The sequence below is a fragment of the Phasianus colchicus genome, chromosome 6 (assembly GCF_987193195.1).
Source record: "Phasianus colchicus chromosome 6, bPhaCol1.hap1.1, whole genome shotgun sequence".
Classification (NCBI taxonomy): domain Eukaryota; kingdom Metazoa; phylum Chordata; class Aves; order Galliformes; family Phasianidae; genus Phasianus; species Phasianus colchicus.
Genome location: NC_143441.1, coordinates 19557608 through 19582825, shown reverse-complemented (window position 1 = coordinate 19582825; position 25218 = coordinate 19557608). Strand labels below are relative to the sequence as shown.

At 41.0% G+C, this 25218-nt stretch overlaps 1 protein-coding gene across 4 annotated transcripts; it reads left to right on the top strand.

Annotated features, from left to right (window-relative positions):
- Positions 1-23373, top strand: GALNT15 (polypeptide N-acetylgalactosaminyltransferase 15). Of its 4 annotated transcripts, none has more exons than XM_031590183.2 (11): positions 1-172; positions 1109-1651; positions 6800-6966; positions 7648-7852; positions 14618-14785; positions 15360-15477; positions 16348-16542; positions 19966-20097; positions 21123-21224; positions 22063-22203; positions 23145-23373. In XM_031590183.2, the coding sequence occupies exons 1-11, from the start codon at positions 150-152 to the stop codon at positions 23289-23291; spliced, it is 1941 nt and encodes a 646-aa protein (XP_031446043.2). In that variant the 5' UTR covers positions 1-149; the 3' UTR covers positions 23292-23373. The 4 variants fall into 4 exon arrangements, with proteins under 4 accessions (XP_031446043.2, XP_089998729.1, XP_089998728.1 ...); XM_090142603.1 differs by having other exon boundaries at positions 949-1651; XM_090142602.1 differs by having other exon boundaries at positions 627-1651.
- Positions 23374-25218: the final 1845 nt, after the last annotated feature.

The window sequence follows — 25218 nt, the reverse complement described above, 5'->3', positions numbered from 1 at the left end:
AACAGACTCCAGAGGCTGAGCTCCCCATTTACTCACAGAAGTTGTTCTCTTTCAGTGTCAGGAGCTGTTCCAGCCCAAGCTTTCTACGTGTTATTCCTGGACTATTGAAAACTTGAAGTGCTGCTCCCTGTGCAACACCAAATTTATGGATGAGGAAACTTCAGTCTGCCAGGTGATAATTTGGCATCCTTATGTCAGTGTTAAAATCCTAGCAGCTGTAAATATTTATTGCAGATGAAATATACTCATATGCTCCAGCTAGCACATTACCATGTGAATAAATCTAACACTAAATAAATCATGTGCACTCCATCTTTTATTCAGTTTATAAAGTTCTTGCTTCTCACTCTGAGCATTCATAACTTAATAAGGTTATTCAGAAGCAGAGTGATTCGTGGTGTGCCCTGACTTGTTTTATAACACAGCATTTTGCTTCTTATATTTCACCTCTGACAGCTTTCGTAAAGTTTTGATTTGATAGGATAAGAACAGTGAGGGCATTAGGACCAGGAGAAAGACGCACACACTGCTCTGTATTATGTCTGGCAAAGTGCTTCCTGACTGAGTGCTGGAGCTATGTGTGAAGCAAAGGCAGGGACCGACTAGTTCTCATCTGTTGATCACAGTGAACTTGAAGTCTCAGACGGGGGAAGGCTGTCAGATCTGCTTTCGGAGATAAGGCACGTGAAACCAGACAGCTATGGGAAACTTTGAAGAAGCAGGAAATACTCTGGAAGGAAACTGTTAGAAACGGGATTTCTTTTTACCTAGAATTTAAAAAGGAAAAACTCAAAACTTAAGCTATTCCTTTCATTTGCTAAACATGCTCTTTGCTGACTGAGCCGGCACTCCGTAACAACGGACCTACTCCATCTCACTGGATCCATGCTGCATTTTACCACAGTAAGTGCAATATTAATAGGCGTTTTCTATTTTGTCTGTAAATAGAGAGGAAAGCATGAAACGGCATCAGTGAAATGTGAGGGGAACAAGAAATCCTCTTGGCAGATAGTGAAAACCAGCGCGTTGCTGCAACCCGAGGACTGGAATCTGAGCGAGATCCAAGTGATATTTAACATGACAATCTGTATCATTTTGTCACCAACAGTATGTTCTTGAGGAAGAAATGCAGATATGGATCACGCAAGCTGCAGTTTCTGTTGTTGTTGCTGATGCTGGGCTTTTTGCTGCTGATGGTTACAATGCTGAATCCACCAGCCAGCAACCGGAGCAAGGACGGGACTTTCCAGCCTGTGGAGTTCAACCCCCGGGAAGGGCACCAGGTGGACTTTGCGGAGACCCAGGAGATGCTGGAGACCCAGGAGGAGAGCCAGCAGTACTACCCCTTGGACGGGCTGTCACCGTTCATCTCCCTGCGGGAGGATGAGTTGATCGCGGCCGTCGTGTCCCCCACGGGTCGAAGGAACCACAGCAAGGCCAGGAAAGGCTATCGAGTGGTGAAGCAGCAAAGCAGGCGGCCGGAGGCAAAGGAGGGAGACCCCGAGTCCCAGCTCCTGTCCCTGCCTCTGGGGGACGGCAACGGGGCCGCAACGGGGGAGCGGCCGCTCGGCTTGGAAACCCACGGCTTTAACGAAGCGCTCAGCGAGCGGATCTCTCTGCGCAGGGAGCTGCCTGAGGTACGACACCCGTTGTAAGTAACACAGCCTATTTCACCCCTGGGAGAAAACTTCCGTCCTTCCCTGTCGCCCGCATCTTCCTAATCAAACCATCTCCTCCGCTGCGGGGTAACGCTTTTCTCCGCGTTGGTTTCCCATCTGGAAACACGACCCCATCTCCTCAGGGCCAGCTGCGATCCCGGCCTCCCTCCTGCAGCGCTGGCACCGCCGCACCCCCCGCACCGCTCCGCGCCCCCCGGCCCGGCCGCGACCCCGAGCCGCAGGCAGGTGCTGCAGGGGCCGGGAGAGACCCCCGTGGGTTGCCCTCTCTGTAGGGGAAGGCATAGCGACCCAGCCCTCACGTCGGCCGATCTTTGCCGTTATTTGGTGCCCGTTAATCGTATCCCCGTTATTCGTGTCCCCGTCGTTCCGGTCCCCGCACCCCCGCCCCGCGGAGGTGGCAGCACCGCCCGGCGGAATGCGGGCTGCAGCGCCACCTGCTGGCGGCCGCGGGGACTGCCGCCGCTGCAGGTGCCGGGGGCGGCTGCGCTCCTGCCGTCCTGGAAGGGAGAGGTGGTCCTTTCCCTGCGCTCAGCGCTGCTGCACCCCTCAGTGCAAGAGAGTTGTGGACATACTGAAGAGAGTCCAACACAGGGCCAATACGGTGATGAAAGCAGCTCTCCTATGAGGGGAGGCCAAGAGACCTCCGACTGGGGAAGAGAAGGCTCAGGGGGCTCTTACCTATATGTGTATAAGTGCCTGAAGGGAGGGTGCAAAAGAGAACAGAACTGAGCTTTTTTCAGTGTTGTCCAAGATGAGACAAAGGGCATAAACTGGAAAAGAGGAGGCTCCATGTGGACATCAACAAACAGAGCACTGGCACAGGCTGCCCAGAGGCTGTGAGGTCTCCTCCTTGGAGATCTCCAAAAGCATCTGGACTTGGGCCTGGGCACCCCGCTCTGGGTGTCCCTGCTGGAGTAGGAGTTGGAAGATGGCTTCCAAGTGCAGCCATTCTGTGATTCTTTGACTGTGAAAGGCAGCTCCTGGGAGAAGGGGAGCTGGAGGCCAGTGTGTATGACCAGGCTTGACAACAGCACTGTGAAGCCACATCGAGGACGTATTACATCTGAAATCCTATTTGTTGCATTTGAAGTTCAACACGTTGCATGTGAAGCCCCATGTGTTGCCTTTGAAGCCCCACGTTCTGTGGCTGAAGCCTAGAGACTTGAGTGCCAATTATTTCTACAGCCCATGAGAAACAGTTCATCCCACTTAAAACAGACAGAGAACTGTCTATGCTCCCCTGCCCACTAGAGAAGGAATAGGGTGCAGGTGGCTATCTTCATTTCTTGCCTCCTGTAACAAAAGCTACTGCAGCTTTTCCATAGGATACAATAGAAAGATGTGCCAGAAAACATTTTTTTTCTAGTGATCATTTTCCCACGTATAAAGGCAGCTGGTGGCTCCAATTTCAGGGAACAATCTTTAAGGAAAAGAAATGAAAGACTGTGTGTTTTCTACATTTGCTGACTAGATTCAATGTTAATGTGGGTATTTCCATTAAATAATGATACACTAGTATCATTTAAGTTATTTTTTGCCATGCTTCACTGGCAGTTCTTTGAACTATGTAGTGTTCAAAGGAGGAATGATGACCCTCTTTTACTGCTGGTGATGTGAGCCAAAAAACAGTTCTGGCAGCTGAAGGGCCATCCGACAAGAGGTGTTTTTAGCTCATACTAATCTCACGTGAGATTTAGGCCATGATCTAGGAGTTCTTGGATGGGTTTTCCTGTGTGCCTAGTGAAAACCTAAGGACCTATCAACAACACAGCTCATAGAAGCCCAGATTGAAACCACAGATCTGAACATCTGAAGCTTCTCAGTAGCTCAGGTCTAAATCCAGATCATAAACCTGCAGAGGGGGTCTATCTCTAAGCCAGCTCCGTCCTTTATGGACTAACATGCAGCCAAAATGATATTTTTTAAACACGATTCATTCTGTGGGCCTACCTCACAGCTGTGTCAGTCACATTTTATACTGATGTAACATGAGAGTGAAGCAGTAATGAATCAGAATGTCTATTATGTTGTTCTGTTGAATCCTGTTGCTTGTAATAATGTCTGTTATTGTTTATTAGAGAGAAACCAACCAGTTAGAGAAATTTCAGTAAGTCACCTGCATGGTCTCAGTCTCTCTCATTTCACTTTAAATGACAAATCCTTCAGACTCAAAGCTATGCCTACCAATTGGGAAGCACTGCTGTAAAATAAGGCTGACCAGACTTCATGTTTAGGAAAGGAAGGAATACTTCCTTTTCACATTTAAAACAGAGTGTAAGATGTAAGGTTAATGCTGTAAGATACACGTAGCTGCTGCTCCTGTTATGTTTTGCATTGGAGCTGCAGAACTGCAGCTTCTTTTTGTATGAAGATTACAGAGCTCCAGTGGAAGCAAAGCAGAGCCTGCTGACTGTGCTTTGCCTTGATAGTCCTGGATCCAAATTGTTCACCTGGAATGTGATACGTCAGACTTCTCTGCCCAGACCCCAGTTTCTAACATACCCTACATCTCTTTGCATGCCTTTCCAAGTGAATGTTTTATGCTATTTCTTAGAAAGTATATGCATAAAGCTGTATCTGTTCCAGCACTCCGACTGATCCTATCCAATGGATAAATCAGATGCCTTGTTTTCCCAATTTACTTTGAGTAACTAAATTCTGTGTGAAAAATGTTGTTTTCTTCTCCTGAGCTTGAGCATCAAGCTGTATATACCCAGGCAAATGCAGACACACAAGTATCTAAATGAAATTTAAGTTTCATTACAAAAGCACAGGTTCCACTTGAATGCTGCTGGGAACTGAATCTCAATGAGATGTTTTCCTGCAGGTGAGTGGGAGTTGCTGCTGGCAGAGCAGAGCCTTTGCCCTCTCAGAATTGCTCTCCAGTTCCTATCTGCATGTGACAATTCCTTATTTTTCACAAATTGGATTAAATCACCGTGCCTTGTATCAGTCACAGCCCCGACTTTTTGAAATGTTGATTTATGATAGACAGCCTGAAACTGCTCCAAATTACAGGGAAGGCAATTCTGCATACCAGCACCCTCTCTCATTTTTCTGAAGATTAGATATCTATATTGCAAGCCTTTTCCAATCTCCATGGCAACTAAATACTCACCACCTAAGCCATATTCTACAGTCATTTTCAATTCTCTTCCAATTAAGATTCCACAACAGTCTTATTTTTTCACTATAATCACAATACTAGCAACAAAGCCTTGCAGGGTTATGGTGGAAAGTATAGGTGAGAGAACTGTACAGAGTATTCCTGGTTATAAGCTGCCTGGTAGTAAAAGGACTGCATCAGATCTTCACTTTCCTTCACTATCTATAGATTATTCTGCCTAAAAATACAGATACTATCAAGTCACGAGAGTATCCTTTTCTCCATAGTACTGAAGAATAGCAAAAATCTCCCATATACAATCCTGAGACAACACTGATGATTACAGAAGCATATCTATAATATTCATGTATTTTTACTTGCTATTAAATCATTCAGACTGTGGATTCCAAAGAATGATAAGCAGGTTTGTATCTGGTATTGTCTAACATGATAGGGTCTGGTTCATGAACTGAAACATTGAGTAAAATGGTAATAAACAGCAATATTCAAATCATATCCCTGACACGAGCTTCTGCTGCAGTTGAATTAACTGAGCAACTAATTGCTTAATAACCACTGTAAAATCTGTTTGGTGATTTGCTTGGCAGTATGAAAATGCTAAAAGAGCAATGGAGCAGATAAAAACCAAATAAATGGCTTTCATGAACTGACAGCAGATACAGAGCTGGACCTCTAAGCAGCCTTGGAACCAAGATGACAAACCAAGTTAGGTGTAAATATTTTTACGCAGTTCTGTCATTCCTTCAAGATGTTCTTACTGCTAAACAAATAGGAAAACAAGAGGAGTGCTACTGAGGAATGAAAAAGCTTTTAAATGCATTTTCTAATGTAAGCAAAACAGATATACTGGCATTTGAGAGCTTTTTCTGGAAAATGAATATCCTCCTGCCTGCACGATGTGTCCTTTGCCTTTTGAACTAAGATGGGCAGATTGAAAAACAGATTTTGTGGTGAATACAGATTTTTAGTTTCTTTACTTATGTTTATGAAATAGGCATTGTTTGATAAGGGTCTATAGGGTTTTTGTATATGGAGTTTCTATGATGATGACAGAAATGTTTTTGATTTTTAAATGCTTGAGCTGTCAAAGAACCATCCCACTCAGTGCCATTTTGGTGTTTGTTGTTTTAATGTCATGGGAGACACCTTGGTCCCATGGCAATCTGGGGAGCCATGGGCCTCCTCTGGCACACTGTAGCCTCTCCAGAAATGCCATATCATGTCCACACAGCTAGGTTTCTTGCAGTAGATTGTAGCAGTACTTGGAGTTGTAAAGGAAACAGCAGAAATAGTCTTGGGGATAATCTACCTATCTGGGAGCCTCTTTTGTCAGTGATGCATTTTCATCAGAAAAAGCAAAGTGTGCAGACTTTGTAGAGAATATGCATTAACTTTCTTAAATGCATCTGTATGAGTTTTCATTACCTAAGTCAGGTCTGTTTCTTTGCTGTACAGGGATGCTGGCTTCATTCTCTGTGATCTGGGTCAGGCAGTCCACGGTTAAACTGATGTATTGTGTAGATGAGTTATTTTTTCTTGTTAGTCTTAAAGGTACTGCATTTCAATTTGCTCTTTTGTGTGTTACATGAGAAAATATGGAAGGGGTTTGGGGCTGGCTGTTTGATCTACTGCATCATCTTTTCTCCTTTGCTTTGTATTTTCAATTCCTCTTTGTTTGTCTTCTGGATCATTTGAGCTCTTTGTTTCTACTGCAGCCAGAACAGAAGGGAAAGAAAAAAAAAAAACAACCAACAAACAGAATACAGCAAAACATTCATATTCATATTTTTAACTTTAATTTTTGTAATGTCATTCTCAAATTTTCACTTCGTGTTCCAGTCTTGGACACCTTAATACTTCCTTTGCTTCCTGAGCTGAGATCTTAAACTGCTTTCCATCCCTGAAAATTTAGGTGTAGCTTGCAACTCTGCTCTGAGAAAAGTAGCCAGCTGTACCAGTGTTTCTAGTGTCTGCCTCATTTGATCCCATACAGGTGCCTACAGCAGGAATATGACTCCAGCCTGCCTACTGCTAGTGTCATCATCTGTTTCCATGACGAAGCCTGGTCTACTCTGCTGAGAACAGTGCACAGCATTATTAACACAGCCCCAAAGGCCTCCCTTAAGGATATCATCCTAGTAGATGACCTAAGCCAGCAAGGTAACCCCACTTCTCTGTACGATCTCTGCTTTCCAAAGCTGCAAGGAGGAAACTGTCCACCTCCAAGTAGTGTATAAAGAGAATAAAAGGCAAATGGGACCCTCAGGGAGAAAGCCCTGAGCTGGCTGCCAGGTTTAAATCTTCCATCTCTAGAATTCAACTTAGCCTTTCAACTTTGAAATATGTTTCTTTTCTTCCCCATCACTTTCAATCACTCTGAGCTTTCTTGCTTTAAAATAAGACCACAGTATGCAAATCTTCCCACTGGACCAGATCTGGTATAATAATTTCCAGACGTGGACTTTGGCTGAAGTGAGAAGTGGAAAACTCCACATTGCTAAAGTAATCCCAAGTCCTTGGGAAAGCCAAACACCTGTATCTCACGCTGATCTATGTCTTTTATGAGAGGATGAGAACATCTACCTTTTGGTGAAAACAGGAGAAGGGGATATTAAGTTTCTCATAGGAACAGCTTCACACCTAGTGAATCTCAGTTTCCATTAGCCTCTACTTCTCTTTGACATTACTCTGCTGGGGAATATTTGGAACTTGGCCTGCATGGCCATGTAAAACAAATGCTCCCAGAACATTTTACTGGCAAGCAAGCAACATCTCCTACTACCTGTTGCTTTCTAGTAAGAACTTGAATCAAAGCTAAAATGACCATTCTGTTTCTGACAGGGCCCCTGAAGTCAGCCCTGAGTGAATACATCTCAAAGTTGGATGGCGTGAAGCTGATCCGGAGCAACAAGAGGCTTGGAGTCATCCGAGGTCGGATGCTAGGAGCTGCACGGGCAACTGGAGATGTGCTCGTCTTCATGGATTCACACTGCGAATGTCAGAAGGGCTGGCTGGAGCCACTCCTGGCCAGGCTGTCCAGCAACCGGTAAATACAGAACCAGAGAATCATAGAATGGTTTGTGTTGGAAGGGAGTCTTAAAGATCATCGTGTCCAACTCCAATATCTTCATGACTTCTCAGCTCCCTAATGTGCTAATTCCTGCTGGAAGAGATGCACATGGAAGGATTTTGGTTTATTTATTTATTTTTTTTAATCCTTCCTTGGTTGTTTCCTTTGTGCAGGTCACATTGCTTTTATGTTCTGCTTTCACACCACATGCATCACCGTGGTATGTGGAAAACAGGATGGTGCATGCAGCTGACAACCTTGCTTCATACCCTATATCACTAAACTGGCATTTTTTATCCAGTCTTCGTTAGAGCTATGACAAGGCTTCCTAGTGGTCTGAATTAAAAAGGTTGCAATCCATTATTTTTACTTTTTAGTTGTCTTAGTTATGAAGTTGAAGATAAAAAGGGATGATCACCTTAACCACTCTGGCTTCCTGAGCAGGCTGGGTTACAAACCAATGTCAGCTGTACCATCTCTGTTCCACAGAAAAACAGATTTTCCACACAGCTCAGACAGTCCTAGCTAAGCTCACACGGGAAGATACAGATTTGTATTTTCGAGTGTTATAAGTCTAAGTTGGTGCTTGGGCCTACCCTCTAATGTACAGCTGAGCTCATTTTTGCAGTCCTTGAGTTCCTCAAGGATATTAAGTAAGTTAATTCATTATTTTTCCTAAATTGCTTGTAATGCCTGCATGGAGATCATTCGTCAACTTGGCTTCATTTAGCAGTTGAGGAGCTGTTAAATTCAATCATATCCACTGCCTAAGACAGCCCAAATGAGGAAAACACAGTGACAAAAAAAGCTTAGAGTAACTAGTGAAATACCCCTCATTCTTCCTCTGACTGCACCAGTCAAGCTGCTATCCATGCACTTTTGCATGGATGGGAAAACACTTAATCACGTAGAGCAAGTGAATTTTCAGCTGGCAAGGAAAAATGCAGCCTTTCCAAAGACCAGTCCTCTGCAGGAGTCTAAAGGAGCTGAGAGAGAGATTTTAACTTTGAAAACTGATCAAACCCAATTTTCTACACTCCTGAGCAGATCTACCACTGTTATTATGACCTTATCAATGCAGAGATCTTTACATAAACAGAAAACTCTCTCTGAGTTGAACATATTCACAGAAAGGGAGATATCCCCAGTTCTGATTAACCTGTGGTAATGACAGACAAGACAAACATGAGAAATGTTACCCAATTTTACAGGAACAGACAGATTTCTCAATTATTTGACTGCTCTGTGTGATTGCATTTCATTTCCCAGCATGGTGGTTTTATTCATTAACCCCAAAAGTATTAAGCCTTTCCAAAGTCATTACATGTGCATTTATGGGCACCTTGGCTGGGACCAGTTCTTTGAACCATACCAAACAAATTGCCTGGGATGCTGTGCATCAGCTTAGTGCACCACCTCAAGAATGGTTCAGTGATTTGCAAAGCATTCCTTGACATTTGATTATTCAAGGATGAATACCAAAGCCACCTGAACAGCATTAAAAAACTAGATGAGACGCCCCACAGATCATTTCACTTGACAACGGTTTATATTCCAGCCTAATTCCAGGTGAGTAGCATGGTGCATAATAATGCAGCTATGCAATTATTACAATCATCTTTTGTGGGTTGTGCCTTTTCCAGAAGACTGCAGGATACAACTGCTATATTGTATTTAGTCCAGAGGCACTGAAAGGCAGAGGGGAGCACATGCTCATTCGTGCCTGAAGCCTTGAAAAGGTTGCTGCTTTAACCTAAAAACAGTGACCATCATGCCAAAGTGTATGGCTCCTTTCTTGCAGAAGGGTGATTTAAAAAAGAAATACAAGTGCAAATTGTGGTTCTTGGCAATATTGCATGGAAGCAAAATAAGCCTTGATTACATTCTTGAAAAGGAATTCCAGCTCTAGAAAAGGCTTAAGTGCCATAACATTGTCAGAGGGGGGTGGCTTGCAGAGGGGTAGCTTGTCCTCAGGACCTTTCCCCTGCTCCTCACTGCAATAGCTACTTCCCTCTGTGCTAGTGCACTGACTACAGCATAGCTCAAATATTGCTAGGAAACTGAAGGCTGCAATATCAAAAGAAGCCTCTCTGGTTTCTAAAATTCAAAGTGTCTCTACTTGGCTCCCTGATTCTAGGTCACTAATTTTTAATGAAATTATGTTAAACAGAATAAGAAATGAACATGGCAATGGAGAGATACCTCATTAGCTTTGGACTCAAGCAGAGCCTCTGTTTGTAGATACAGGAATAGACACAGAGTTGTACTACTCAAAAAATTACTGAGTGGAGGTGTTTTATGGCACTACACCAGGGAGATGGAAAATATTTTGCAGTGAACAGTTCCTTCATCTTTTTTCATCCAGCTCTCTGTGTTTTTTGTGGACCATCTCTCAACTTTTCAAGCTATCAAACACATAAGTCATCTGTTTTCAACAATCTCACAGGCTTGGAGAAGTATGAATTTGTCCATCCAGAGGACACACAACCCCATCATGAATCTCAGCATGCATTTCCATGCTATTTTTCTTGTTTTTGAAAACCTACATCACGTACAGCAGCCTGCTCCCTGGGAATTCATAGAATCATAGAATCACTAAGGATGGTAAAGACCTCCAAGATCGTTCAGTCCAACCATCGATTTGCTTTTGGCCTGATCTTTTTATAGCCTCTGTTCGTCAACAACACTAATCTCATTTACATGGCGTGTTATCTGAAGATGTGCTATCTCCTTACAATCTTTCACAGTGCTGATCAGTATCAGCAGGTGACCTATTTTAAAGAAGATGAGGTAAAGAAACTTGAATCTAAAGCCCTTAGTAATCGGTTTTGCCAAAAGTAGAAGAAATAAGGATCTAGGTATGACTCAATCAGATTAAAATCTGTTCCTTTCCTAGCCAAAAAAAGATAAATCACTAAAAAGCACTGTCAAAATATCATGTCTACAACTTCAAAACAAACATGTTAATTAACTCTTCCTCTTCGCGTGTTACTCTAAAAATAGAAAAGAACATACTGTCCATGCTGACTCCAAGGGTCATGAGAAGATATTTCATTCACAATTGTATTCTGTTGAGAAATCCCAAACTAGGAAATAGTTGTTGCTTGGGTTGCTCTTTTGATGGAATTGTGACCTTTTGTAGATCCTGTGTGTTCCAAGCATTTGAAATATTCGCAAATTAGTACCACCACAGTTAAATGGTTCAAAGCCTTGCTGCTGGTTATATTTGAGTTTCCTGTTTTTTTCCTTTCCTTGAATTCCACAGAGTGAAATTAGCTGGAGTTTGCCAGTATGTTTTTCTCTTCAAAGCTGCTGACTGTCTGCCAGTTATTCAGTTAAAAACAAGAAGAATAGCTAAGAACATCTTCCAGCTTTCAATTACCTTCTGCTGCAAATTTGCATTTAGATCCACACAAAGATCAAACCATCATTGAATATGCAGAAAACATATAAAAAAGGCTTTTCTATATAAAGCCTTGTTACCAAATGGTATGTAAAGCACTGCTTGATTAAGATTAAACTGAACATTGTCCAGTTTTCACAAAAGTCACAGGATTCCTCTATTTCAGATCACAAAGACACCCTAAATATTTAAGTTCTAAGGAGGTGTGGCTTTACTGGTTTCAGCAGAGCTACACCAGTTTATACTAGGTAAGGATCTAGCATTACATTTAGAAACACTCTCTCGAGAATGCTTTATCATGGCATGCTGAAAAAACTACTGGAGTAATAGCTTTAAAACACAGTAATCGATTTATAATTTTGTGGTAAAGGATATTTGATTTTATTTTGTTCTGTTTCATTTTTGAATTTAGCCATGTTAGAATATGGTTCATCCAGTGAGTTGTTTTTTTTCTCAGCTGACTTAAAAATTATAATTTTCTGTGTCATAATTTGTATTTAGTTTGGGTTATTGCCTGTTCTCCTAACCATCAGAACCATGACATCAGTGCAGGTATTTTTTTTTAATAATGTGGAATTGTCATGCTCAATAACAAGCAAAGTAAAAGCACGCATTGAAAAATAATGGTTATTTCAGCAAGAACTAGTACTGTCGTGGCTTTTTATATGAGCAACTGCACGGATGCTAGGAGTGTCTTTGGAGTCTGCAGTTTTATAGTGGTAACAAATTTAAGGCAGATCCAAAAAGAAGAACAGGTTTAAATTGGTTGGATATGAAAATGGAGACTCACTTGAAATGTCTGGATTGTCTGATCCAGAATACATCTAAGCATAACTTTGAATATCCACGCTGTCTGCATCTGAGCTATGCTGCATATACGCATATGGTCTAATCTTCATGACCAGGGTTTTTTGAATGGTTCAGTCTACACTGCCTCCCCTGGCTTCCATCCCAGCATGTCCCCCTGATCTTCCCCTCCTGACCCTAAAACTTTGAAATAAAGGAATCATTAGTTCCCCGGTCCTTTCTAGATGAGAATGGAGATACAAGCAGCAATCGCATGCATTTCAGCAGGTAGCACTGAACAGGTGGGAAGTATCCACCTCCAGGTACCCTGCTAAACAGACAGTTGTCAGTGATGTCTACAGTGGAGAATGCAGCAGGATGTAGAAATTACAATTGTAGTGATTTTTCATTTTTTGAAGTTTAGTCTTATAATGTCCATTTAATCTGCTAGCTGGATTTTTCCCAGTATGTCAAATTAAAAAACACCTGCTTGTACAAGTCCACCAGAGCACTCACTACCTTTCAGTAACTTTTAGAAGCAGTCAGTTTTCATACTGTTAGTGAGTAAAGGTTAAATACAGTTTTCCATTATAAAGCTAACTCCTGTCAGCTTGAGTTCGAGGAGATTGCTCCTGTCTGGGGTACAAAACTGTATCACTATGCTTTCATCAAGAGAATCGAAGGAGGATATCAGCTTCATTATTTTTAGGATCATTTATTTGAGTCCTGCAGAAGAATGGCAGTAAATCACTGCCTACAAATGTTGCCTAAAGATGACCATAAAATTGTTTTATTTATAAACACAGTGACTGTTTCCAAGAGTACCTATCATAATATATTACAAAGGCTGGTTTTATACCTAAATGGAGAGATATAATCACTGTTTTAAAACCTTCTGCCTTTAGCTCATTATAGGGCAGTTTGCTCTTATTAGGAAACAAAGGAATAACTGAATCATTTTGATGCTATTGTCTGCATAGTACATTTTCACACAATTCACTGAAGATCAGTAAACTCTTTTTCTCTGTGGGGTTCTAAAATTATCTACAGTAAATGGCAACTGTAATAAAACAGAATATTGAGCTTCCCTGATCCTGTCACTGAAAAAAACATTACAATAGATTGTAAAGGCAGAGCAGATATGTTAGGACTACATGACCATCACCAAGAGCTGCCATCTTACTCAGCTGGTTCTGGTCTCTGCCATTGAAAAGAACAAATGGCTCAATGCACTGAAGATGTCTGAGGTGACTTTCCTCCACTGACTACAGTATGTTTTTTTTTCACCTTAATCCCTAGTAAATCTGTTTACAAGGGTTGATAGTGGTAGGGCAAGGGGGAATGGTTTTAAACTGAGACAGGAGAGGTTTAGATTAGATATTAGGAGGAAGTTTTTCACACAGAGGATGGTGACGCACTGGACCAGGTTGCCCAAGGAGGCTGTGGATGCCCCATCCCTGGAGGCATTCAAGGCCAGGCTGGATGTGGCTCTGGGCAGCCTGGTCTGGTGGTTGGTGACCCTGCACATAGCAGGGGGGTTGAAACTTGATGATCATTGTGGTTCTTTTCAACACAGGCCATTCTATGATTCTATTATTCTATTATTCTAAATGTTATTTACATTTTCTATAGAATACCTTCTAGGCAAGCCCTTACACTAAGACCAGGGGCTATACTTTCTGTGTAAAGGAGCAGAAATGGATACTGTTGTTCTTCAGTACATTTTTTTCCTGCAGTCGCTAACATCACTGTATTTGTACTTTGAAAATTTCCAAATGTGATACATCACTGACCTGGAAACAAGGCATACTGATGGCTTTTCCAAATTGCCAGTACATTCCAGGATAACGCACACTGTGAAATGTCACAACAAGTCTACGATGGGGACATGTCTAATACCTCATCTCTAACTAACTCAAATTTAACCTGAGGTAGAAATCAATTGAAGGATTGCTGCTCACAGCACAGTGCTTCTTAAAAGTCAATTTCTCACAGAGACAGTGAAAGCACATTAAGGATGTAGTAGAAGACTACACAAAAAGAAAATGTTTCACAAAACCAGTGATAGAAGTTAATTCAAAAAAACCAAGCAGAACAAAATAAGTGAAAGTGCATACTTTGTTGGCCTGAAGTGACAAAGTCATGAAGTGTGTGGAACATTTAGAGGAAAATGAAAGGATGGTAAAGTGTATGAGACGAAAATCATCTTTCAGTATAAATTCTGCATCCATAACTTCAAACGTTGAAACCTCTGTGAAACTGCTTTATAAGAATTCTGATGGTTAACACATAGCAAAATCCTGAATAGCTTTAAAATGACAGTGCAATGTATAGGTTATCAATAAATTATTGATCTTCAGAATCATTGCTTCAGGCTCAGTATTCCCATGCATGGAGCATCTGAGCTCTATCAGGAGGGAAAATGAGGGCACTCAACATCCAGAGGAGTTTGTGCTTGTACTCTACAGTGTCACAAAAGAGATCCACTATTCACTAACACAGTAGTGAAATTATTCTTCAGCTTTAAAAAGAAATTATATTGTCTTTTTCAGCAACAGTGTCGTCTCCCCTATCATAGATGTCATAGACTGGAAGACTTTTCAATACTATCACTCTATGAGCCTGCATCGAGGTGTTTTTGATTGGAAACTAGATTTTCACTGGGAACCAGTGCCAGAGCATGAAGAGAAGGTACGACAGTCTCCCATCAGCCCTATCAGGTAACAATTCATAAGCCAATATGCGTCCACTCACCTCAACAGAACAATTTGGGCAGTATTCCAGCTAATAAAAGAGAGATATGGTTACTTGCATTTGCTTGGTTCATGTTTTTTGAAGGGGATGACTTTTAGCTTAGATTAAGATTGTTTGACCCTTAAAATTTATTCCAAGTAGAATGCTTTCAACGTGACAAATGTCTTATGCACAACTAGAATCGACTACTCTACAACGTGACCAGACAAGGTATTGAGGTTTGTAGGGAAAGCAAATGATAGACCATGTAGAGTTAAAAGTCTTAAACATTATGTGTATCTGTAGTTTTGAATGTACTTATACTTAACACTTCTTACTGTTCTGAGCCTGATTCAACAGTTCAGAGCTTGGCTCTCTTCCCCAGGTAAATCCAAGAATTCAATTCCAGTTGTTCTTTAATAATTAATTAATATGAGATTATAAGGACTAATATTCAATAATTTTTGATATTGTCTCCACCACAGAAATGGTGGGGTTTTCATCCTTCATATAATTCTCTGTCCAAAACAGTTGTTCACTTCCAAACTACTATCTACACAGGAGTCCAGCAGTAGCTGGTGCAGTAGTTGCCATGGATCGACATTACTTCCAAAACATTGGAGCGTATGATTCTGACATGACCATGTGGGGAGCGGAAAATCTAGAGCTATCTATAAGGGTAAGAACCTTAATTAAAACATCAAGTGTGAGTAACTATTGGGTTTTGAAGGGATCTGAATGAAAGGGCAAGAAGTGATTTATAAAAGCAGTTAAGTGTAGAACTCCTTGAGGTATGGCAAATATCACTATATTTTCAGAATTCTGCCTTATGCTCTGTGATCTGTCGAGACTACACAAGAATACGCAGACGCTGTGAGTTAGAAGCATTATGTCAGGAGAAGGAAGTTTCACTACTACTGTTTGCCTGAGGTCAGAGTCACTGGTTTACCTACCTTCTGAGAGCTGCCTCTTCTATTTTGGCATGCACCAAATGAAAAATTGCTTTTATTTCTTTGCCATCTACTTTAAATATCAAATTGTTTATGTTATATTGTATGCATTAGTTTTTGCTGAATATGAAGAGTAATTGATATTAAAAAGCAACAAAAATTGTAGACACAAAGCATAGAATCTTTAAAGTCCAAGGCAAAAGAAGGCATGCCCCCAAGACTTCACTACACTGCACTGTCTGTGCACAGGAAAACATAAAAGCATATAAATGGTAACACTGCATCAAATCAAAGGTCTGTCTTGCACAGCATCTTCTCTGTGTCTCCATGTCTGTGCGGGGCAGTGTATGAAGAAGCACATCATGTTCTTTCTGTTTCCAAAAATACACAGACTAGGATGAATCTATAGTAAAGGAGCTTCTTCTATTCAGATGCTTTAGAAATTTTGACAATTAACATTCAGCCACTGCCCAGAATAAGCTGTAACTCAATGAGTGACTCTGCCTTTGCATTCTCACTATTACTGGTCTGTAAAGCCAGCTGTGCTTTACTAGCAACACAGAAGATAATCTCTTTTTGCACCTTCACCTGTTTTTCAGACCTGGCTCTGTGGTGGCTCTGTAGAAATCATTCCATGCTCCCGTGTTGGACATGTCTATCGAAATCATATTCCCCATGCTTTCTCCTATGAAGAGGCCATTGTGAGGAACAAAATCCGAATAGCAGAGACTTGGCTGGGTTCTTTCAAAGAGAACTTCTACAAGAATGACACTGTGGCTTTCCTAATCAGCAAGGTAAAGACATCTGTAGTGGTCTGTTTCTGAGGGAAGGACTGTGTGCTGCGATAGGTGACGGTGGCGGGATGGTAGCGTGGGTGTCTGTGTACAGTCAAACATTTAGTAGGCATGGCACCAGGTACAGTTTTTCATTTTTATAAAACCTGCTGGTGGAAGAGCCATTAGATCAGGAAAAAAAGAAACCCGTGCCTAAGAGTTGTTTGCTGAAGTTGTCAAATATCTTAGAGTATGATTCTGTCTCCAAATGACTCCTTCTTCAGGCTTCCCAGCAAGTTGTGGTTTGGTTTTCCACCAATGACAGCATATTTGATAACAGTCATCTGAAGTGGAGCCTAGTTGCACTGTGTGCTTGAAAGATCTTTTTGAAGGATTCATCCTTCACTGCTGAAGGCATCTAGTATGTGATTAAAGTAATATTCACTGGCATGTGGCAAACTCTGGTGTCTCTACTACTCTAAGATAATACATGTGAGTGCTCTAGTGCTCTAGAAAAAAGTTGATCTCTTCCCAAACTGACAGAAGCAACTGTCTGTAACTGGGGAGGTTAGATATCACCATTAGTATTTTTTCGAGTTACTTTATCATTAGAAGCATCACAGAGCCAGCAGTGCAGCCTCCAGAGATGTTCCCAGTAGCCTTGCATGCAGCCAAACTTGAACCATATACCACCTACATACCACCCAACAACGATAGTGTTTTTAAGCCACTGTGTGATCCACTGCAGACCATGGTCAATCAGGGGACTGCATACGCCTTGTATTATAAACTGCTGGATGCTGTATTCGGAGCTATGGCTGTAAAACATTTAATGTTGCACCAGTTTTCCAGAACAGAAAATGTTTCCCAAACCTTTTCTTGTACTGGTATCCTCATCTACAAGGCAATGGACAAGCCTGTAAGCAGTTTTAAATAATAATTTTTAAAAAGTTTCTCAAGTTCTTTGAGCAATGCCACGATTTTCAGGATAAGATTCCCTGAAAACACCTGGGCACAGCATGGGTCAGTGCCGTGCAAAGTATCCCAGTAAGTTTCCCGTTCAGTTTCACTCTGCATTTCAGCCCTTCACGTCTTTGCTGCAGATGCAGCAGTGGCCGCATAACAGTGGGGAGAGGAAAAAAGCTGCATGCCAGTGGGGCTTTTCTCCTGCCACCTAGTGTGACTTCCTTAGGCTCCACCAGTGGGTCTGCCCCTCCAGTCTGGCTCCATGCTCATGCTTGAGCCCGAGACACACATTCAGTTTTTAATTCTGTTTTCACTTTCTAAAAAGGCTTCTCCCTCCATGTCTGTGCAGTAGTTTTTAACTCCACTGGCCAGAGTTTCATCATCTGACTCACAAGGCTTAAAGCCATGTAACAGAAAGGAGGATGGTAAGCCAGGTCTTCTAAGATGATATTTATCATTTAATTACTTCCTGAAAGCCATTCTTGTCAACTCAGAAGCAATTTTCTAAGATAAAAACTACAGCCATCAATGATTTCATTTACTACCTATGAGCACCATGACCTTTTGCCTGAGAGTTTATTCTATCCAGGATACTTTTAGCACTCCTAAGTATGATGCTTCTTCAAATGACCAATTGTACGATCTCAATATTCAGAATACTAGAATATAAAAGGCCTTTTTCTCCATTCCTTTCCTTCATAGCCAAAACCATCAGCCTGTCAGTACAGCAAGATGCTGTTCAAGACACAAGCAAGCAGTGACATTACTGCTGCTCTGCTGCCAGGGCTGCAGAGAGCCCTGAGGGATTTATTGCACGGCAAGGCTGAGCGGAGCCACCTATGGGCCACTGTGAGCCTTGAAATAGAACTGCCCAACACTGGAAATAAAAAATGAGCCCCATTTAGACAGCTTTATAAGTCTTCCCATTTTATGGTCGAAATTACATCTTGCACAGGATGCCTGTGATGTGAGCATTAATACAGATGAATAAGGCTCTCTGCAGCTCTCCATGGTTTCAGCCACTGTCTCTTTTTCTCTTTTTTTTTTTTTTTTGTGTGTGTGTGTTTCATTTATTTACAAGCACAGTTTCCTTTCAGATTGGTTTACAGGGCTAATGAGTCTCTCTAGATTATTTACACCACTTATTCGGCATCAAATGCACACTGCAACTAGCACAACAAAATGAGATTAACTGCCATCACCTTCTTCAGCTAAAGCAGCCTCTGGAGAAACATCTCTTTTTAGAGGAAGCATTTTATTCCTCTATTTCCCTGTTACAAAGAAACGTTTTGGTGGCAGGTTTGTGAGGTGCTGAATTGATGAACTTTGTTGTTTTGCTTATTGAATGTAGGGCTGACATTAAATGATGAGGTTCTCTTAGCCTATTGCAAGTGTTGAGATTTGCTGGTACAGCTTACATGGGCTGGCATGATCGATACGCACCTTTAGAAACTGATGCTTCCCTCTTCATCTCCAAGGCCTTTTGTTTGTCACTGATTTTCAAGCATGTGGCAAAGGCCTTTTTACTTCTTTAAGGCTGCTAAGAAATGGCTCAGCTAAGGAAAGTTATTTACAAGCAATTCTTTTCTTATGTTCCTACTTCTAATTTCTGACATAGGAAACCACACTGCTGTCCTCAAATCTCAAATTACATTTCCCAAATGTAAAAACGTGGAAGGGGAAATCTACTACTGGCAAGAAAGAGAAGAAAGACTCTTAAAGGTGGCAGGACTTCCTGTAGTATTTGGGTGCTGAGAGATTTACAAAAGTGTTTTGTGTGCTTTTTATATCTACAGTTTAGACACTTACCTGCTTAGGAGGCTTTCGGAATCCTGTTGGTCATCTTCAGGTGCTAAATACCCTCAGATACTCAGACCCTCAGTCCTTTGCAGTGACGATGCCCATAGCTGCAGCAAGGGTTGATGGTAGCTGTCTTTTTTCAGAACAGAGTTGCTACTAGGATTGTGTGTATGTAACTTAAGAAAATACATAAATCTGGAAAGTTTTTATGCCTTTACAGTCACAAAACACATTCACCAACTCCATTTAGCAACTGCCAGACAATTATTTGATTAGCTTCATGTTAGTCCAAATTCTATCCTTAAATTCTCTGATTACAGACGACTGACAGTTTTTTTTTAAATTTTGGGATAAATTCTGTACTGAATGACAATCTGAATCCCCCTGATTTCAGTGCAAAAAGTATCAAACTTGGCCTGGAGATTTTTAATTAAAAAGATGATGAAGTCTGACGTATCTTGCAGGATAACAACAATTTTAAAGGAAATATCTATTTCCACAGCATTTGTTAGTTCTGAAACACAAAGCTGGAGAAAGAGTACAGCTGGTCCTCCTCTTGCCTAGTCCTGAGAGATATGTATCATGCAGGATAGAAGAAGTGGTAGAAATAACTGCTATGCAGTCATTTTCATTTCTAGCAAACAGTATCCTTTTTTGCCCTGTGCTTTCTCCATGAAGGCAGAGAAACCAGACTGCAGTGAGCGTCTTCAGCTACAGAAGAGACTGGGCTGTAGAAGTTTCCAGTGGTTTATAACAAATGTGTACCCTGAGCTCTCCCAGCCTGAAGACACACCAAGATTATCTGGCAAGGTAAGAGAAAATGTACAGGAAAAAGGATTTGTGTTTTTCCATTGAAGACCCCCCGTATCACTTACATATACTAGTTAGTACTAGGTACTCAATATCTGTGCAGTGAGAGGCTGCTCCCACTTTGAAAAGCTTTCAAAAGAATGGAAGAAGAAGCAAAAGGACTGAAGAGAACAGCTAGTCCAAATTCTCACATAAACCTTGAACTCCAGCCAAGAGATGAACTCAGACTTTACAGTTCGGTGTCACAGATCAGAGGATCCTAAACTTAGATTCTTTAGGTGTCATTAAAAAACAGAAAAGAACTGTGTTGCTCCATTCAGATGGCAACTGCAACAGCACCTGGGATTCCTCTATGCTGATCCACGTACATGAAGGAAAAGAAGCATTTCCCCAGTCCTGCATTTCCCCCAAAGACAGAGGTGACAGCGATAGCAGTTCCCTTGCAGATCGTGTACAGGATGTGATACTAATCTTTTTAAAATCATTGGAATATGGATTTATTCCAGGAACCTCTATTGGACAGGATTTCCCCTCAACAAGGCAACAGGTCTACTAATTAAGTCACACACTGATATCTTCAAATCTATCAAATTTTACTGCATCCTTTTACTGTTTTGTCTGTTCCTTATTATCAAGGCTTGCTTGAGAAAAGCAAACTAACTATGGATCACAGGAAATGCTTTTTCCCTCTGGAATATGCCAAATACCATGTCACATTGAAGGGCAATTTTCCATTAGGAAAAAAGTAGTTCTGACAGATTTCTTTTAACCATCACGATAGTTAAAACCAGAAGTGGGTATCTCTAACTTAAAGCTTATTAGATAACATTGAACTTTGGTGAGACTCTCCCTTGTTATCAGATCACTTTGCAAGGTCAACATGTAAGGTCCAAAAGAAAAAAAATACTGCCTGAATTACATGCAAAATCATATATGATAAAGGAATGTAATCACAAAAAAAAAGCTAGCTGAAGGATATTTTCTTGATATCTGTGCTTTATTTCAGTAAAAATATTTATTTACAGCTTTACAATACTGGTGCTGGCTTCTGTGCAGATTACAGACCTGGAAGGGCCTTGGCAGATGGCTCTATCAAACTCTCTCTTTGCAGTAACAGCCTCACCCAGGTACTGTAGATTTTACATAAAGCACTGCATTGGACTTAGGGAACTGTTCAGAAGATATTCATGTAAACATGTGGGTTGATGTGCTTGGAAATAATGTGTTTAAAATTAGGTATGTGCTAAGGCAGTGTTCCACACCTTTCTGTAGCTGAGCATCATTTCAGAAATGGCAGTATTCCATGCATGAGACCAGATCCCCGCACTTTGTTCCAGCACACATTGTTACGTGTAGTTGTGGTAGCTATTTAGTGGAACCTGGAGAAAAGATTGCCTAGGCATAAAAGGTATGCATCAATTTTGGAATAATAGAGGTGGGTTTTCCCATATTCTAGTGACCAAAATACTGCCTAAAACACAGGAGGGAAATCTGTGTAGACTGGCAAGGTGGATTAGACTAGCAAGTTCTTGCACTGAGAGAACCAAACCAGTACAGCCCGACTGCAGATATTTACTCTAAGTCCCGATGAAGTTTCGCTGCTCATAGTGAGCTCGGGGTGAGCTGCAGGCACATTTTTAACTGTAATGTGTGAGCTGCAGGCACATTTTTAACTGTAATGCGTACAGACACTTTAGAAACACCCTTCTGTTCAAATATTTATTAAGGTAGAAAGATTTCTTGTAGAATGGGTTTACTTTGTACGTAATCACAGTCCACAAAGTCTTTCCTCAGAAAAATAGCTATGCCAAAATTAGCTGGGGAGATTGCCTTGTTGATTCTCCTTCATTCATGTTTGGGTGGCATCTAACAAATAGGAGTGGGTAAATTAATGTTGCAGTGAACATTTAAAATGAACTGGGATGCCTCTCCATCACTGTTCAAATAAACCCTCCTTTTTTCCAGCACTTTGAATATAACAGCATGAAGGAAATCCGCCTTGGGTTTGTTCCACTGTTTTGCCTTGATGTCAGACATGGGAAGGTTATCCCTCAAAACTGCACAAAGGAAGCAGATAACAGTGAGCAGCACTGGGATGTCCAGGAGGTCAGTACTGACTGCTGCAAGGGGATGACTGCACATGGCAACTGTGCGATAGTTGGGTAACTGCCATGATTCATGTGCAGGGAGGGATGATATAGCTGAAGGACAATTTTCACTTCTGTACTATTTTCACCCAGGAAATTTAAGAGGCTGCTAATCTGTTTACACTGCCTGTGCAAAATAAATCTGGTTTAAAAACACAAATGACCGAAATCCTACCTACATTCACATACCCTTATTTTATCTGTTTAACTTACTGGCTTTATAGGAATACAATCAGAAGTTAGATTGTGAAAATAAGAGCAGAATAAATCTTTGCCCACTTCTTTTAAATAGGGAAAGGCACTGTGAGTCCCAAGTTCTTCCAAATAAGAGCCCCATGGAAGTAGGGAAATATTAAAAATGCCTCCTGTGTTGTAGGAGGACAAACCTCTTATAATAACAACTCAGTATTACTCAGACTTCATCCATCAGAATAAGAACTCCTCACAAGATTGAAAAATGTCATGCTCGAGGACAGCCTGAGGAAAAAGAATTCAGTATAGTAGTAGGCATGCTGCAACCCTCAGGTACAGTACCTGCTGTAATTTGTTTTGATTCCTAAGAGAAGGACTGGTCCTTTTCAAATTTTGTGGTCTCTAATGCTGTAGTTGATGCTGATGACATTTACCCATAGGAAAACAAAACAATGGTGGGAAAGAGATTTAGAGAGTTCTGCACTTATGAACCCTGTCAGCCTCCAAAGAAGCTGTGTTCTCACAATACCTTGGGCTCAAAGCTAAACCTAGTTATCATGTTTAGAGCAATACTAACATATTTTTGAACAGTCAGTCATTATCGATGACCTATTATACATTAAAAAATCAGAAACGTTGCCTAGTTTTTACTGGAAATCTCTTATTTTTTCATTTGTTCTTTCTTCCCCTTCTCCTCTCATATTTTAGAATGGAATGATTGTCCATGTCCTTTCTGGCAAATGCATAGAAGCAGTGAAAAGTGAAGATGAGAAGGACTTGTTTTTGTCCATATGTAACAAGAACAGAAATCAGCTGTGGCAATTTGAACATTCCCAAGGACTACATCAGAGATAACTGCCAGGTCTGTGGGGAGATCAAGTCTCCAAAATCTAGCATTACTTCTTGTTGGGATTCAAGATATGAACGTTTACTACAAGATGTTTGTGTTTGCTGTAATATACAAGGAAGCTAGGAAGGTCCTCCTTCAAAAGCCTGGCTCAAATGGTTGCTGCTGGTTCCTGGCTTTTCAGCTCTAGCTAAAATTTCCATTATTCTGTATAAAGGGAATAAAGATACTGTGAGCATCAATTGGTTTTCAACTCTGCTACTGCAGAAAACAGTTCAGTTTACCATTTGAAGGAAATGTGGGAAACTGGTTGCCAGACAGCTTGTCTTCCAGCCTATTCTGTGACATCTGAGGATACAGGAAAATGAATGTTAGGGAAACACTTGAAACTGTAAGAGGACATCAGCCAAATCAGGAGGGGAATTTAATCTAGTTGTACAGTGTGCTCGACTCATATGAAACAAAGTAGGTTTTATATGTATTAAAGTAGTAGATGCTTTCATGTGTAATAGCTAAAATCTTGTTTCCCAGCCTGAGCCAGATTTCTATCACCCATAAGACAGCACAATCCATAAATTAGTACTTAATTAGGCACTAACTGCTTTAATTGCTTTGGAATACCAACAGTCCGCAGAGTTTGGCACACTCTTCCTTATATCCTTCATCCAGAGCCTAATTGGATGGGATAATGAGACTGAATTATTAACTTTTTTTGTTTCAGTTTTCATGAAAACTAAGAACAACTCTTAGAAAAACTTTTGTGGAATACAGAAGAAAACTGAAGCAGATTTGAGAGTAGACTGGCAGCTCCCCTGCTTATTGTGAAATTGAAAGTATAGGTGACATTCATTCATTCTTATAAAGCTTTGAGATGAGCTCATTATTACTGCAATGACAAAAGTGCTGGTTGGAAAGAGCAAAAGAAGGAAATGTCAGGTTTCAACACTGGCTATCTAGAAAGAAAATACTGATGTCTGCTTCTACTCGCTTGCTGCCCACTGTACTAAGTCTTCTACACTGTGAGTTTTAGCGATGAAGATCTTTTAGACTGTTGCTGTCATGGGTCTCGCAGCTGATCTGCAAAACGTAACAACATGCATAATTTTCTAAAGAAGCTTCTTCTGTAGGGCCTGCATCCCCAGTGACCTCTCGTCCCTCACAGATGTGACTGAGAGTTCATTTTAGGTAATGAGAATGGTTTCAGTATGCACTAGCAAAGCAAACTTCTATCAATATTTTGTCAGGGCACTTGCAATTTTGGAGTTAAAACAAATAATGATGACAATTTCCAAGAGCCTTGTAGGACAGAAGAATGAAGATCTGGGAGTTTTCCCATGTCAGCTCCACACCTGATTTATTGCATAAAGCAATCATATATACACATATTTATTAAGGGGAAAGGACATTGTAAATGAAATCTGATGTTGATTTTTTTTCAGGAGACGGAAAGAAAATTGCTTTCTTATAAAATGCACAGCATATTGTGTGAGCTTCAGACAAAGGAAGGAACAATACTCAGCTTAGAGTATTCCAGTCACCGGCTCTTGGTTAACCATAATACTTTTGTTTCAAGCATACAAAATTGACTACAACAGAAGACATGAGCAGCATCCTGTGTGATGTTGTCCAAAAAATTCCCCACTGAGGTCCCTGCTTGGTTTGAGTACTGCAGTTTCCACATCATGTTCAGGCACCACTCCAGCTACTCTAATTACCACTTACGCTTTCTTTGATAGCATCAGAACCCAATGCCATTTGCTGCTATGTCATTTAAAATTCCCCATGACACTCTTGAAGACGCTTCAGTTTTTAACTGAAAGGATGGTAACAGAACAAGTGATATATGATCACTGCCAGATCTATGGTGAGAAAAGACACTCTTTAAAATCACAGAAAAGTTGAGTGAAATGCTGTTTTAATGAAATGTGATTCCTT

What these genes read in the sequence shown, in the direction of transcription:
- GALNT15 (XM_031590183.2), top strand. Translation starts at nt 150, where the DNA reads ATGAGGAAACTTCAGTCTGCCAG. An exon ending in TCTCCCATCAGCCCTATCAG is followed by an intron (nt 14,786 to 15,359) that starts GTAACAATTCAT and finishes CTATCTACACAG; the next exon opens with GAGTCCAGCAGTAGCTGGTG. An exon ending in ATCTAGAGCTATCTATAAGG is followed by an intron (nt 15,478 to 16,347) that starts GTAAGAACCTTA and finishes CCTGTTTTTCAG; the next exon opens with ACCTGGCTCTGTGGTGGCTC.